Source organism: Phyllostomus discolor, chromosome 6, assembly GCF_004126475.2.
Source record: "Phyllostomus discolor isolate MPI-MPIP mPhyDis1 chromosome 6, mPhyDis1.pri.v3, whole genome shotgun sequence".
In the NCBI taxonomy this organism is placed as follows: Eukaryota; Metazoa; Chordata; class Mammalia; order Chiroptera; family Phyllostomidae; genus Phyllostomus; species Phyllostomus discolor.
In genome coordinates, this window is record NC_040908.2 from 119187982 (window position 1) to 119204043 (window position 16062).

Here is a 16062-nt window from a genome sequence, read left to right on the forward strand (position 1 = left end):
CCTGCACAAGGGGAACCATATCACCACCTCCTATATTTATGAAACTCACTGAGCCCTCGTGCATGCCTAGGGGTAGAACACTGGACTGGGGCCCAAAAGGCGGTAAGTGGGAAGATGCTCTTAGCCCTCACCCCTGAGCTCCTGCTCTAACCTCTGTTGGGGAGGTGGCCCCTGCCTGCCCAGCTTACCCAGCACGAGGAAGGACAGGACCCATTGTAGCACCGAGATGACCTGCAGCTGCTTTTCCACTTTGGACCTGTTGAGCCAGGTGATAGAGAAGAGGTCCTGGAGGGCGGAGAGGATGCTGGAGCCAGTGCCTGCAGCGGAGGGGAGACATCAGCCCGCTGACCCCTTCCCTCCAGCCTCAGAGTCCCCACCACCAACCCACCTCCCACAGGTACCTTCCCAGATGTGAGGAGCATGGACCACAAAATTGGACAGACGAGGGTTCAAATCCTAGCCCTGCCACCCAGTAGCTACAATTTCTGGGCTGTTATGTGCCTCCCTGTGCCCCGGTTTTTATACCTACCCAGTGGGAATGGTGTCCCCTCATAGGATCATTTTGGAGACCAAGTGAGGTAGCCAAAGAGACTGGGGGAGGCTCTCCATAGTTGCCAGCTCTCTTCTTTCCTGCCACCCCTACCGAACACCTATCCCTATCCTTTATCTGGATCTAGTACAAATATTTAACCTTTGATATTTGTGTCTGCGAGGCCAAGGACAGAGTTTCAACATCCAATTTGCAATGTTTTTTTCTCCAACTGTACTTTGAGCGCCCCGAGTTCCCACCTTACCCCTCTTACCCTTAGGACTGACACCCTTTTGAAGGCTCTGAGCACTCTTGCCCAAAACCCCAACACCACCAAGCCCACAGCCACTAGCACCTCCAGAGGGATTTACACTTCCAGCTCCATCTCAGAGCCCTCAGCTCGGGGCTCAGAGAGGAATCAGGCCAGAGCTTTGCTTCTGCAAAGGACCTGCTGGGTGTGGAGCTTCAGGCAGCCTGGGACACCGAGGGCTGCAGCCACGTTCACTACTGAGCAAGTGCAGAGCCTGGAAGTTAGGACAAGATGTGTTCACTTAATTAGCTCTGTGGCTGTGCCCTGAGGATGACGCCCTAGACTTCAGTGACTGAGGGACAGTGGGACCAGAAAGCCTGGTGACAGCAAGAAAGGCAGCACTGGAAGTGAGCATGGCTGAGGGTCCTAATTCATACCCCACTCCTTCCAGAAGCTGGGCCAAAGGAGGGGCCACTTCAAACCCCACATCTGCTGAACCCCAACTGCACACCGCTCGCTCAACACATCGTCACCGAGTGCCTGCTGTGTTCTAGTTAAACATTCCTCCACACACCCACTCTGCAAGGCCCTGCGCACTAAGTCACAATCTTGTCCTTAAGGGTCCATGACCTTTCATCCTGACCTACCGCTGGGAGTGGGAGGGAGACGGGTTTAGGGGCTCACAGTCAAGCCTTTGCATTTCTTCAAAATCTGTGGAGCAACAAGGTCACAGCAGAGTTTAGAAAGAGACAGAACTCTTATCAGCTGGAAGTCAACAACCACTCTGACTCTTAGGCAGAACACAGACAAGTCAAGGCAGACAGTCCCGTCCTCTTTACCTGGTCTGATGGGTCAGCAGGAGGGACCCTGGGACAGCAGGACTCAGACACCAGTCCGAATCTTGGGTCCGACCACTACTGTGACCCCAGGCAAGACCAGGAGGGCTCCCTGACATGTCCCCAGGGTGTGGTGCATATTGGGTGCTCAGCAGCCCCTAGGAGGTAGCAGTATGTGGCTCACAAAAGCACCAGAAGAGGCTGGGCCACAGAGGCATTCCAGAGTTTCGCCCCAAACTGCTCTTCCACCCTCTCTCTATAAAAACCTTACGTCACAGGTCCTTCCCACCTCCACACTTTCCTGACCACCCACCCTGGGGACCGAGGGCCCTCTGGAGCAACCGAGATTGCCCGGTTGGACCATCAGGGAGATTGAGGAGAAGGGCACTGACTGGCACTGGGTTGTCCAGGCAGCAGGGCCAGGGCTGGAATCCAGGATTCCTCCCCCCCCCCCCCCCGCCCAGGGCACCTCCTATTCCCCCACAGCAGGTGCCAAGCACCCATGGGACACTGTGGCCCAACGGTGGGCTGTGCTCAGGACCTGGTAAACCCATCCAACAGTGAGGAGTGGCCTGGGGAGGCACATGAGGGAGGGAAGTGAGGCCCCAGCAGTCCTACACTCCTGATCCAAGGTCTGGAGCAGGGGCCTGGGCAGCTAAGAGCGGGCTAAGGGGAAGGCGAGTCCCTGCTCTGGGTCTGGGTCTGGGGCAGGCTGGGTGTCCTGGCTGGAAAGAAGGCAGAATGGACTCTAGCACCTTTCTACGCAAAGTGTGGTCTCTTGAACTGTTTAAAAATGCAGGATCTGGAGCCCCAGCCTGGAACTGCATCAGAACCTGCATTTTAACAAGCTCCTCAGTCCAAAGTCTCAGGCCAAGTAGGACTGGGGTGGGGGCAGGGCTGGAGGCAGGAGCTGGGGGCCTCCACCTCCGCTGTTCAGGGGAAAGAAGGCACCGGAGGGAAGGATGTCAGACACTGTCGTATTTGCCTACTTCCTACTGCAAACAGGACCTCAAGGCCAACAGCCTGAGGAGAGCTTAAAGAAAGGGCTGGGGGCAAGCCCCTGCCTTGGTGTCGGGGCCAGTCAGCTGGCTGCACTCATCACCACTATGTGGAACACTCCTGCTTGGGGTGTGGGGCGGGGAACACAGTGATTCCACTCTGGTATCATATCCCCCACCCGAACAACTGTAAAGACCTGGGTCTGCTAAGCTCAGCAGAGGTCTCTCACAACGAGGTAAGGGCCAAGTGCAGGAACTGCAGGCCCCCTCGTCCAACCCTCACCCAGGCAGGAAGAAGAGGGCGTGAGGGACCCCCCGCAAGCCCCACAGCACGCCGGCCAGAGCCAGGCTTCTCCCACACCACCCGGACTGTTCTCACCCAGCCTGGTCCCCACCACAGCCCACAGCCAGCTCTGCCACAAAGTGGGAAATGCACAGTCCACTGAGGAGTGGCAGGCACCCCTGTGGGAGCCCAGGAGGGGGCAACCACTGTGCTCTTCCGGCCTGGGCCCGCTCAGCTGGCTCCTGGCTGCAAGATTCCAGCCTGGCTGACCACAGAGCTGGGTCCCAGGAGCTGGCCTGCCCCATTTTGATGGTGATAAAAATGGCTCGAGGCAGTGACATGGCCAAGGTCACTAGGTCAGAGGGTGTCAGGGTTGGGCTCAATTCAGCCCTGACTTCTAGGACTGCATCTTGTTGCTATGCTGCAGGTCCCCTGTTCCTTCTGTCTTCTCCCCCCAACAAAGTGGGGGAAGGCTGGCAGGGGATGGTGGGGTGGGGGTGCAGGACAGATGACCTGTCTTCCTTCAGGGGCAGTCCAGGAGCAGGCACCTTGTGCAGCAGGCCAAGTGGCAGCAGGGCCTGGGGCATCGAGGTGTTAGGTTGGCCGAGTCACCTCACCTCTCTGGGCTTCGGTTTCCCCATCTGTATGATGGGGGTAGGGAGGATGGATTCTACAATCTTCTCAACTGCTTGCGCTCTGCTGTGCCCCCTCCTGAGGACACCACCTAGAGGCTTGCCACCTTGTGACGGCAGCCCTGGTACAGTTGCCTAGCAGGTGGGAGGCGAGGGTTCCCTGGGCACCCCCCGGCCTCCGCCAGCCCTCACGGCTCAGCAGTCAGAGCCCCTCTGCCTCGGCTGTGGCTGGGAGGGGTCCAACAGAAGCTCGTTGAATGCCAATGCTACAGTCAGATGCCACCACTGCCACCTTCACACCCAGTCCCAGGTGGGGCCAGCAGGGAGCCTCAGCATCCAGCTAAGTTCCAGCTCCAATCTGCTCCTTGCCGGCCATCCCCGGCCTCCCTCGGTACGCCTCCCTCTCCGCACACCCTCTCAGCACCAGTCCCACCGCAGCCAGTGTCTGTTCACTCGGCCTTCCTTCTGTGCCAGCGTCTCCTGGGTGCCGGGGCTGGGACCTGCTTCATCTGTGCGGCCAGAGCCCTGTACAGGGCCTGTGACAGAGGAGCTCACAGAGGTTTACTACATGAATGAACAAACGCACAGACCCTGGGGCGGATGAAGGCCTGCATGCCCACATTAGACTGTGCTGCCTGCCAGGAGGGCCCCCGCCCCATCGCTGAGGACGCTGGAGCTGGGGTGAAGGAGGCAGGGGGAGCTGCTCTCACCGTCCCCAAGCGTGAGTTTCCCTACCTGTGAGGGGAACAGAACCCCTACTTACGGAATGTCTTTTTTCATGGAGGGAGACAAGGCAGGCCATAGAGTGGGCTGGCTAGTGCTCTAGAGAAAAGTTCCCAATAGCCAATTCTAGTGGCTGCTCCCAGGTCCCGCTTACTTTACACAGCTCATCCAGTCTTAGATTTGGAAGGGCAGAGGGGGTGGAGCTGCCAGCGGCCCCCACGCCGCTCTCTTGCAGAAAGGAATCCCCTCCCCTCAAGTCTATACGGGGCTTCATGGTCCATAGCACTCCCCAGGAAGGTGGACAAGGCAGTAACATGCAACCCCATTTCACAGAGAAGGACACTGAGGTAAGGTGAAGCCAAAAGAGGTTAGGCCATTTGCTTGAGGTCAGGATGTAGGGGAGCCGGGACTCAAGGCAGGTATTTGGGCTCTGAGTCCCTCATTTCCATGATGCCACGCTGTTGAGGGCTGGTCCCCAAACCAAGCCAGTCCACACCCAGACTCTGGGGACACACCCCCAGCTGAGGGAGGGCTGCCTGCTGTGCCCCACTTCACACCCCAGTCTGGTGGGGACACTCTCCTGTAGACTGGCTGTGCGAGGAATGTGGACCTCACCCCACCCACGTGTCCCCACGAACCAAGCTCCTGCTACAAGGGCTGAGCCAGAGCTGCTCAATGCAGTGAGGCCACACACTCCTGAGCCCGGCTCGGCTTGGGGATGGTACGGGTGTGTCCAAACACCTCCTTGCCCAACATCTGATAGCAGAGTGACCAGGGAGCCCACCCAGGGCTGATGAAAACAGGGTTTCCTCTCCAACAAGCCTGAGGGGCAGGGTCTGACCTGTAATCCCCATAATCTGAAAAAGGGGGCTGGGTCAGCTCAGCCCCTGCATGGCTCTGTGACCTTGGGCATGACGCTGAGCCCCTCTCAGCTTCAGTTTTGCCATTGGCTAAATGAGGACAATGATCCCAACTCGCAGCACTGCTGGGCAGACTGAATGAAGGAAATGCACGGAAGGTACAGCTGGCATCTGTCCAGCCATTACGTGATAGCTACCGTCATTGCTTCTATCACCGACCAGAGCGGGGAGGGGCATTGATGGTGAGGGGCATAACACAGGGTGGTTGTGTGTTACGAGAAGAGGGAACAGAGTGAGCGCGGCGACAGGGGTGGCTCCAAGGGGGGCATGAGGCCTTGGCAGGGCCCGGCAGACAAGGTCTGGGAGGCAAAGAGGAGGAAAGTGGGCACTGTGGTGAGGAGTGACTGCCAGAGAGACTCAGAGGGAGCTGTAAAGAGGCAGGCCTGAAGGGAACGTTCTAGGACCCAGGAACGGGTGTTCAAGGATAACCCCAGTGAGGTGGACAACAGAGGAGTCAGAAAGGGTTATGGTAGTCAGGCATGGCTTCCCGAGAAGGCGGATGGGGCCACAGATACGACTGAAGTGGGGAGCCCTTAGGAGGTGGGAAGCGCTGTTCTAGCCCCTGGGGAAAGAGCAGCGAACACCGCACAGGAAGTCATCGGGGCCCTAGGTTCTGCTAAGGGAGCGAGAAAGCTCTGATGTAGTGTCCGGCGGCGATGAGAGCTTTGAAGAAAAATCATTCTGGGGTAGTGGGCTAGAGAGAGGGGCAAGAGGACTCGGTGACCAGTGGAGAGGAGGCGCTGAGCACGGCCAGCATTGGGGGGAGCAGGAGCACAAGGGTCATGTCTGTGGACGGCCCACACTGCTTCCTCCACCACTGTCAATGCTGACATCTGGGCGGGGGGGCTGAGGGGGGTTGCCAACCTGGGGATGATGCAAAGGACCGGAAGCCAGGCGTCAGGAGGATCTGGCCCCTACCTCGCAAGAAGCATAGCCTCAGTGAGTCACTTCCGGTGTAAGTCTCAGTTTTCTCATCTGTACATTGGGGCTAATACCTACCTCGGCAGGCTGCTCTGAGGACTAAATGATAGTGCATAGGCAAGAGCGCCATAAAAAGGAAAGACCTGTGTGGATACCAGGTAATTATCAAGTGAGCCTTGGTGTCCCCTCCTGTCTAATGGGTACAGCAACCCTCGTCCTGCCTCGGAGTAGAAGTGCAGGTATCAGCAGACTGGGGATTCACACTCTGGCCCCGACCAGTGCAGGTATCAGCAGACTGGGGATTCACACTCTGGCCCCAACCTCTTTCCTGCCGTGAGACCCTACAAGTCCCTACCCCTGTCTGAGACTCAGTGTCGTCCTTAGTTACAACCCAGGATTGTTGTGAAGAATCCGAACGACTTATGGAAAAGGCCCAAACAGTGTCTGGCGCTTCTGCTACAGACCCAGAAAGATGCCAGTGAGGTCACAGACATGTGAACGGCCTCTGTGAGTGGGGACGTCAACCTGCTCACATGCTCACATCCCCGGGGGACGTGCCCATGGGCCCATCTGCCCTGGGCTGCCAGCTGCTAAGCAGGCAGTGAGGAAGTCGCCTCAAGCTACTCTAAAGAACTGGGTGCAAGTCTGTACGGAGGCAGAGGGTGGACATACTGACATCCTGGCTGGCCCTTCTAGTCCCAGGGAGGCCCAGGAAGCTAGGCCAAGTGCCAAAGAGATGCCACATCTTCAAGGTGAGAGGCAAGTTCTCTTCCAGGCCCTCAGGTGGCTGTCAGTGGGACTCCACACAGGCGATGATGAGAGGGTCTGACCCTCTGGAGGGTCATGCCTGTTATTCTAGAGTCCGGGTCCAGGGCTGGGCTCCCGCAAGACCTGCCCACGAGCCTGTCCCCATTCTGCATCTTACCACATGTTCAGGCAGACATTCCTTCCCTCCCTGAAGTCTTCCCTCATTCATGGCCCTGCCTGCATTCCCCGCAGGTAGAGTTCTGCACCTGCAAGTCCAGTCTGGCCACTGGCTCAGCACCAGCCTGGCACTGCGGGCTGGCCCCTTGGACACCTTCCTTGCCATTCGGGGCTGACCCTTCCTGGGGGAAGCCTTTGTCTGTCTGCTCACCCCACATGCCCCCACCTCAGCCCTCCCTCTACTCAGCCTGTTCTCACTGTGAGAATAAGGGTGCATCTGTTTGCAGGGACCATGTCTTCTTCACCTGGGCCCCTGGGCCCAGCACAGGGCCAGGTGCACAGCAGGGGCTCAATAAATGTTGGCTGAATGCCTGGATGCTCAAGGGGATAGAGACCAGCAAACAGGGCCTGGACCAGAACGGAAGTACGCCCCGTCTGCAGCTGGCTGGCCTGGGCTATGATAGAGGGTCAAATGGAACTTTCTGGGGAATCAGAAGGGAAAGGTCTCCTCCAGCTGGAGGGGGTGTGTGAAAGGCAAAGGTGGGAGGCTCTAGAGGGAGGGAGAGAAGGACCAGGTCCCAACACTAACATGGATTTAACACTGCTTTCTACATACCCTTTCCAGGCCAGGGGCTGCAGCAGGGTGCTGCCAGACCCTGCCTCTGCTCTGGGGCCGCTGCTGGAGGCTGAGTTCTGCCCCAGGGCCACCTACCTAAGCTATGACAGCCCCAGGAGACAGGGCTGTGAACAATTAGGCACAAAGGGCTAGGTCAGAGCCAGGGAATCTAGAGGAGGCCCCCAATCCAGCAGGAGAATGTTTTCTGGGAGCCTTCCTCGAGGAGGTAACAGGTCAGGCGAGATGTCAAGGATGGGTACGAGTGTGCTAGGCTAACAGGAGGCCGGTGCACGGTCAGGACCCCTGGCACCGGAGTCCTGCAAAGGCTATTTGCAAAGGTCTGGAAAGGAGAGAGCACAAGTTTGAGGAATTAACTGTACTTAGCTCAGCCAGGCTGGAGCAAGGAGACAGTGAGGGTGTGTGAGTCAAGGTGAGAATGTGAACAGGGAGCTATGCAGTCAGGACCAAGAATGCCAGGCCAGAAGTTGTGAGCTCTGCCATCCTGGAGGCCCGGAAGATTGTCATCCTCAGTGCCCTCCCTCCCCCCCACCCCAGTTCCTTACACCAACTGCAGCTGGTGCCTAAGGGCCCCAAGGCCACAAGCCAGCTGTTTACCTGGTACAGACACATTGGTGAGTTCTTTTCTGGAAGGACTAAGAATTCCCACTTTAAGGGTTCTGTTTTGCAAATCAGGGGTCCTTACAGCAGAGCCCATTGGGACTTCTGGCCCAAGAGGAAGCCAGCACGCAGCTGCGGGGGTGTGCTGGCGGGAAGGCCTGGCTTGGCCTCAGGACCCTGCCTGGACCCAGTGGCTCCCTGCGAGTGGGCAGGCAGCCAGGCATGGTGGGCACCACAGACACGTGGGGACCCTGGGCCTCCTCCAGCTTTTCTAGCTCTCACTCTCCCCACTGGCACTAAATTAGGAGACTGTGTGAGATCAGGTAGAATCTGAAGTCCTGACAACCTGGGCCTTCTTTGCTCTGCTAGAATGTACTAGCGAATTTTTATCAGCAAGAGAGCCCTCTAAAGAGACTATAAGCCCCTCCTTGGGCTACTCCAGAAACCTGAATTTTCAAGTGCTTGCTTTCCCTGAAGTAGGGAAAGTCCTGGGAGAAGAGGTCAAGGAAGTGGGCTCTCAGGGTTCCCTGTTCCCAACACTTTGGAACAGCAACCAGGACCATTAAGGTGATTGCTGAGGACCCCAGTGGCCTGCTTTCCCCACCCCCACCTTCTGACACATTAAAAAATAGCTACTGAAGTGGGAGGGGTTGCCATGGCAACACCATCCCCCTGTACCTACGTCACCAAGGAGTTCTCAAAATAGGTCCCTATCACAAGGTATGAGCAAGTGCGGGGAGCTAAGTTCTTCTGGGGCACTTCCTGGGCCCCAAACAGGACATGAGCCCTTTTTCACAAGGACAAATTGAGAACAAGAATGAGGAGGAGGTTGACCCCCCAGGCCCCGCAGCAGTCAGGCGCAGGATTGGAACAATTTCTGCAGCAGATCTGGAATGAGCCTGAGGAAGCCCATCCCAGCCAGCCCGCCTCACTGCACAGGTGAGGAGGTCGAGGTGCTAACGGGGCAGAGTCTGCCCAAGTTCACACAGGAAGCAGATGCAGAGTGAGGCTCCTGGACCTTTGTGAAGGGCTGTTAAATATACTCTAATTTAAGGGTATAAAATGTGAAAGGAATTCACAGTTTCTACTTCTGCTGATTTGCCCAAATGGTTCGTAGGTTCAGCTTCGTTGGGTCTGCAGCAAAACCCCAGGCAGATACTCTTATGATGCTTTTGCCCATTTGACAGATGACGAGACTAGGGATCAGGAAGGGGTCCTGACTTGCTGAGGCTTCACAGCAGTTCAAGGGCTGAGTAGGGGCTGAACAGACCCCGGGCCTGACTCCTAGCCCCAGCCCCTCAAATCTACTAGCAGCAGCTCCCAGAAGTGGTAGAGGCCAAGAAACCAAGTGTACCAGGTTCCTTTTCTCCCCAGGTGGGGCATAGGTGAGCCACCGGGCCCAGATACGGCAGCCTGTCTCTGCCCCTTAGCGCACATACCAGGACTCCAGGCCAGATTGGTGACTGGGAGGCCCTGTAGTCAGCCTGCCCCTCCCGCCCAATCTCATGCCTCCGTTTATGCCATTCCCCATGCCTGAAAGTTTCTTCCTGCCTTGCTAATGCCTGTTCATCTTTCAGTATCCAAGCTGAATGTCACCTCTTCCAGAAAGCCTTCCCTGACCCCCAGATGATTAACTGTCCCACCCTCACCTCCAGTCCTCCACAGTTCCTCTTGCTTCGTTCTCTGACACTGTGTGGGTCACTGTGTAAGGTGGTGTTGTGTATACCCCCAGGCCCACTTCCTCAAAGGCAGAGCCCAGGGCCGACCGCTCTGTGCGCAGCCCAGGGTCTAACTCACAGGAGGTGCTCCATCAACAAGCCAAAGGGTCCCCACCATGCTGAAGCTTCCCAGATGCCCCAGAGCAGGGCCCGCCACTCTCCACAGGGCTGGGGGCCTGTTGTGCAGTGCCACACAGGATAGACAACAGGGACTACCTGGAGTGCCACAGGTTGGTTTACAAAGCACTTTCCATTCATGCTCACTTTCTTGAAGGTTTGAGATTTCTGAGCCTATATTATAGGGGGAATGAGATCCCCAGAAGGGGACTGAGCTGCCTATCAGGTCCCAGAGGGAAGCCGGGGCTGGAATTCTAGCTCTCTGGCTTCTAAGCTCTGGAAGCAATGACAGGGACCCGGTGGAGCCAGGCTCCACCCACTTTGCACTCAGCCCCTGAGCCAGCTTCGGCTGAGACTGTGGGTGTCTCCAGGGCAGGGGACAGCTGCAGCCCCAGCACAGGCAGACCCAGAGGAGGCCTGAGGAAGAAAGAGGAATCACACAGAGCTTCCTGCCAAGAGGGACAGGGCAGCTCTCAGGAGGGATGAGGACCCATTAATGCTTCATTCATTCAACAAATATTTGCTGGTCACCTACTGCATTCCACGCACTGTACTGCAGGCCCGAGGATACAGCACTGAGACAGACAGACAAGGTCCCTGCTCCCAAGGGGCTGACATTCTCATGGAGAGACAATGACCTAAACAGATAAGTCCACATAATAATTTACATAATGATAAGGACTATCAAAAAAATAAAACAAGATGTGGGGAAGTGAATAGGGGGCCGCTCTCTAGATGCACGGTCCGACAAGGCCTTTGAGGGGGACTGAACAGTCAGAAGCCAGCCGTGCAACGATGCAGGCAGAAGGGCAGCACACACACAGCCCCTGAGCGAGGCAGGGCTGAACTGGCGGGAAAGCTGCAGGGACAGGAAGACCGCCAGCCGTTCCGAGCACAATGTGGGAGGAGATGAGGCCATGAAGCAGTGGAGCTGCTCGCGTGAGGCTTCATGGCCACAGGGAGGAGTCGGGGAGGTTTAAAGTGGGATGAGGGGCACCTGGCAGTCTGCCTGGTATCCGTGCTCTCGGGGCTCGTGGAGGCTCCATCCATCAGGGCAAGCTGCGGCGGGAGGACTTCCTCAAAAAGCCTGGAGGAGTGGCCTGCCACCCACATCATGAAAACTAGAAGCAGCTGAGCACCTACAATGGCCAGAGCCCTGTGCTCAGCCCTTTGCTGCCTCACCACACTTCCCTCTTGGTTTAAGGGGGCAAGTCACAGACGGGAGATGGGCCTGGGTTCTAACCCTGACTCTGATAACTCCGGACCAGAGCCTTCTCTCTGGGCACTCAGTGTCCCGTCTGTAACTTAAGGTCTGGGCCAGATCCAGTGTTAACAGATAGTTATGCTTTTATGACTCAAGTATTGCTGCTGTATTTGGAGGTGGGAGGAGGGGCGTGGGGCAAGATTTCCACACTGGCTACTGACTCACCCAGCCTGCTAGTAAATATTACTCTTGGCCCTTCTTTCCCAGCCCAGATGAGCCACTGGCATCACAGATAACCCAAAAGTGGCCTCTGTGCAGTGAGGAAGTGGGACAGGGGAAGGAGAAAGCTACAGCAAATTAGGGAAGAAGAGAACATCAGAATGACGTTCTCATCCTACAGTTTAGGACTGAGTTAGGTTCCAGAGCTACCCCCCAACAATCTAGCCTCTTAGTTTCACCTCCCCACCAAGTGCCTGCCTGCAACCCCCCAGTGACGGGGAGCTTCACCCGCACCCATGCTGAGTCTGCTGCAGTCCTTATGAGCTGTTAGAAAGAATTCCTCCATTACAGCAAAACCATTATATGCCCATAAACCCACAGGGAACCCCCTGTGCCAGGCCTTGCTGTTTGAAGCCATACACAAATCAGCTCAGAATGTCACTGGGGCTGCCACCATCTCACGCTGGGCCATGGGTTGAACCCTAGGGACAGAGGCAGGCATCAGAGGGCTCTGACGGGAACAGCCTCCTGTCCAGGGGCGAGGGCAGGGATGCAAATGTGCCTAACTCTGCAGCCTCCACCCCAACATGGGATAGTCCTTCAGAGATTAAAAATTATCAACGCAGACTCCCGCCTCCGTCCGGACAGACACCCACCCACCCATGCTCCCAGAGCTGGCCTTTTCTTGTGGTCAAGAAATCAGGCACCAAGGTGTGTATTCAATCTCTCACCCAATGCAGGACTTCCCTTCACAGAATCCATGGTCTCTCCTTGAATACTGCCACTAACAGGGTGTTCACCACCTCACAACTGTGGCACCTTGTCTACAGAGGCAAATCAGGACACCGGGGAGTGTTGTCAAAGACCAAGGAGGTAGAAAGCAGGTCTAATGGAGATGTCTAGATAACACAGAATTTGCTTCAGCACCCTCCCCTACTCCACCCAGTCTTTCATCAAAGCAGATCCCAGAGAGCTAAATTGATTGGTTTGTATTTCATACCAGCCCTGCTACATGCCATGATGGAATTCTTTGCAGCCAATTAAAAAACAAACAAACAAAAAACCCCAAAAAACCCTGTTTTCAAGATCTGATAACAACATAGGGAAAATGCTCCTGATATGATATTAAGTCACTTGGTCAAAATCATGCCCTAGGAGTCCTCCTAAATAACAAACCCTAGGTCAAAAGCATGAGAGTCAGGGTCCCTGGCTCCTGGAAGACACAGTTCCCAGCCTGTGGGCAGCAGAGGTGAGGGAAGGGGACCAGCAGGAAGGACTAACACAGAGAGCATCCCTGGCCCATTCCCTGGAGCCAAACACATTTTTTAAAGCCTGAATATGGGTAAGTCCCTTCCTTCCCTTCTTATTGTCCCTCAAAGGGCACAGTGAACAGACCAGCACTCTTAAGTGAGAGAAGGGGCTGTCAGAGGCTATTGGGCCGGGTGCATGGGGCACCTCAAGCTGCTTGCCCCACCAGACAGCTACAGCAGTGCAGTGCCTCTCCAAGAGCAAGCAGCACCCAGACCAAGAGGGTGAACAGTCATAGCGACAGTCACACAGGGAACAACAATGCCCAGGACACGGTTAAACTGTGACACTGCTCCACAGTCATGGGGCCACCAGAATATTGTACGTGGTTTTGAGTAACAGAAGGAAATACTCACGATGTAACATCAAGAGGGAGAAAACAGGTTTCAGAACTCTATCTATAGCATGCCTTCAACTTTACCTATATAATATGTACAAATAAAATTATAAAGAATGTACTAAAATGGCAATAGAATGCTATCTTTGGATAGTCGATACCAGCAATTTTAATTTTCATCCTGTTTTTCTATGCTTTTCAAAATTCCAACAATCATCATGCTTTATTTTTATAATGAAGCTGTGTGGGGTAGGCAATTGTTAGTTACTAAAGAAAAATCTTAAGTAGGGCAGGTTCAGCAAGCAGAAAAAAGACTTAGGGGGAGGGAGGGAGGCAGGGAGCGAGGGTTCAAGCAAGACAGACACTCAGACCAGGACAGCAATGTTGACTTCCCAGAGTCTCCTAGACTTGTGTTTAATCCCCTCCCTAAGGCATTTGCTAAGGAAACCTTGGGCAAGTCATGCACTTCTCTAACCTTAGTTTCTCCAACGGCACATGTGGGGGTGGGGGGTGGGAGGTGGAAGGGATGATCTTCCTCCCGGGGTAAAACTCTAGAGTTTGATCTCAGCTCTGTCCCATTCACTGAGGGCCTCAGCTCCAGGGGCAGGGGCTACGCTGGAGGGCATCCAGGGTCCTCTGCCCGCTTTCTACGTGTGCCAGGCTCACAGTTGTTTCTGAGGGGGCTCCAGAGCCTGGGCTGGAGGATGGGCCTTGGATAGAGGACAGTACGGGCACACCTGTCCCGTCAGACACATCTCTGGTGGCTGTTTCAGGGGAGTGCAGAAGCCTTGTGACTCTGCCCCATCCAGTCTTTCCCCTTTGCTCCCTCAGGTGAGGACAGAGGGGAGGGGGTAACTGCTAGGAGCCACCAACAATGCTGGGGGCTGGAGAGTTGTCAGATATCACCCCTATTTCACAGATGAGAAAAACAAGCTGGGGCAAGGAAAGTGATGTAACAGCGGATGCAAATATTGATGCGTGCTACAGTGGAGAATGAACCAGACGTGACTACCACGCCAAGCTGCCTGGATCAGTCCAGGTAACCATTATTCTTCCTTCATCCGAGACCCAGATGATCTGCGGAGAAGGGACAGGGAGGGGAACGACAAGTTTTCCCAAAAGAAAAGGGGTTGAGACCTTAACCTGCGCAGGGGCCAGTCCTTCAGCAGCATACCCTCATTATAAGAACACACTCCTGCTGGCCATTAGAGCCCTTCATTACAGCTTTTCCTGAAAACCTTGCCGCTTCATAACCCCCGGACGAGAAAGCCCGGAAGGCTGTGCAGACCCCTTGGTGGTGACAATTTACATCCCCCACACTCTCACCCCGTCGCCCAGACACCTCACGTGACAGCACAGACCCTTCCATTACAGCTCTCACTAAGGCAGCTCGGGCGGGGTGCTCACCTCGCAGGACCCCGGAGTACGCGGCTATGAGGGTCTTCATGCTGAAGCCGGTGTAGGTAACGGCCGTGCGGGAAGCCGCCTTACCCTGCGCCCCTGGCCCATGCCCCGGCCGCCGGGGCCAGGGCTTCGCGCCGAGCACGGGAGCCGGGAACGGCGCTGACGCCGGCGCTTATACGGCACCGGAGCTGGGGGCGGGCGGCCCTTGGCAGTGGGAGAAGCAGCCTAACGCGAAGCCCTAGCCGTAGCCACTGCGCTCGCGACTCGGAGCACTGCATTTTATAACCTCACAACGGGGCGGGGCCCGATGCGGGCGGGGGCGGGGCTGGGGCCAGCGTTCCAACCCCGGCACGCGCCACTTCCTCGGGGGAGCGTGCCTGGGGCTCTGCTCCGCTGGACCCCCAGCTCTGCGCAGAGGAGCCGGCAGGCGGGCGAGGCGTGGAGGTCGAATCATTGCAAGAGGAGCACCTGGTTATTCCTGCTGCGCCCTTATCCGTTCCTCTGCCGCTCTCTGGTGGAGATTGGTACGGCCTGACTGCTAGGCGTAAGTAAACTGGCAGGTGGGAACCGAGCCCGTGACTGGGGCAAGCCAAGGGCATGTGACCCGGGTGTTGTGTTTTAAGTCTTTGGACAAAGCCTTTCCTTGGCTACAGAAGCCACGGCCCCGCCTCTTGACGGTGTCAAGGATTAGGTAGGTTAGGGTTGGGCTCCTAAACTACTCAAGCTGCCTCTAACTTTCCACCTGTTTGTTAAGGGACTGCACAGAGCATCTACCTATGCGCCGCTGAGTGCTGTGGATCCAGCCCAGCCAGCCCAGGCCCTACACTTGGGATGCTCACGTTGGCGATGACGGTGGTGGGTGGGGCGGTGTTGGCTGCACAAACATGCTGGCGGCAGCTCTGGGGAAAGAGAGAAGTCCTTGCCTTGGGACTAGGTGCACTTCCCAGAGAGGTTAGTGCACAGCAGCTTCGGAATCAGATAAACCTGGAGTCCAGGTCTGACCCTACCTTTCTCAAACCTCAGTTTCCATATCTGTCAAATGGGAATAATAACAATTATTTTTGTGAGGTGTTTTGAGAACTAGATGATGTTAGGTATGAAAAAAGCCTAACATAATGCCAGGCACACAGAACGGGTTCCAAAATTATTTTCATTGTATGCTGATGAGTAGTTTTGTAGATGGAAGGCAGAAGGACAAGCATGATAAAGTCTTAGAACAGCCAGCATATTGGGGGCAGGGCTAGGGCACCTGGAGTGGCGGGAACTCAGGCAGCAGTGGGACGGGAGGCTGGGCTTGATCTCATGAAAGTTCTCAAGTGCCACTCTTGGGATGTTGGGGTGGGAGTGGAGTTTTGGAAATGACTTTGAGTAGGGAAATGACAGGTGGTCAGATGAGTGTTTTAGAGCCCTGCAACCGTAGTGGGAGTGGCTGGGAGAGGCTGGAGGCTGAGAGGGCAGTGGGGAGCTGCATGCGGCAGGGCCCCAGGTCAGAGGGGTTGAGCCCT

The 16062-nt window shown here is 56.0% G+C and overlaps 1 protein-coding gene across 1 annotated transcript in view; it reads right to left on the reverse strand.

Annotated features, from left to right (window-relative positions):
• DGAT2 (diacylglycerol O-acyltransferase 2) overlaps positions 1-14818 on the reverse strand; it is a 32323-nt gene extending 17505 nt beyond the window's left edge. The window contains exons 1-2 of the mRNA XM_028517459.2: positions 14561-14818; positions 189-317 (exon numbers count right to left, since the gene is read on the reverse strand). Coding sequence (XP_028373260.1) covers positions 189-317; positions 14561-14600 — 169 coding nt within the window. The 5' untranslated portion in view covers positions 14601-14818. The remainder of the gene's footprint in view (positions 1-188; positions 318-14560) is intronic.
• Positions 14819-16062: the final 1244 nt, after the last annotated feature.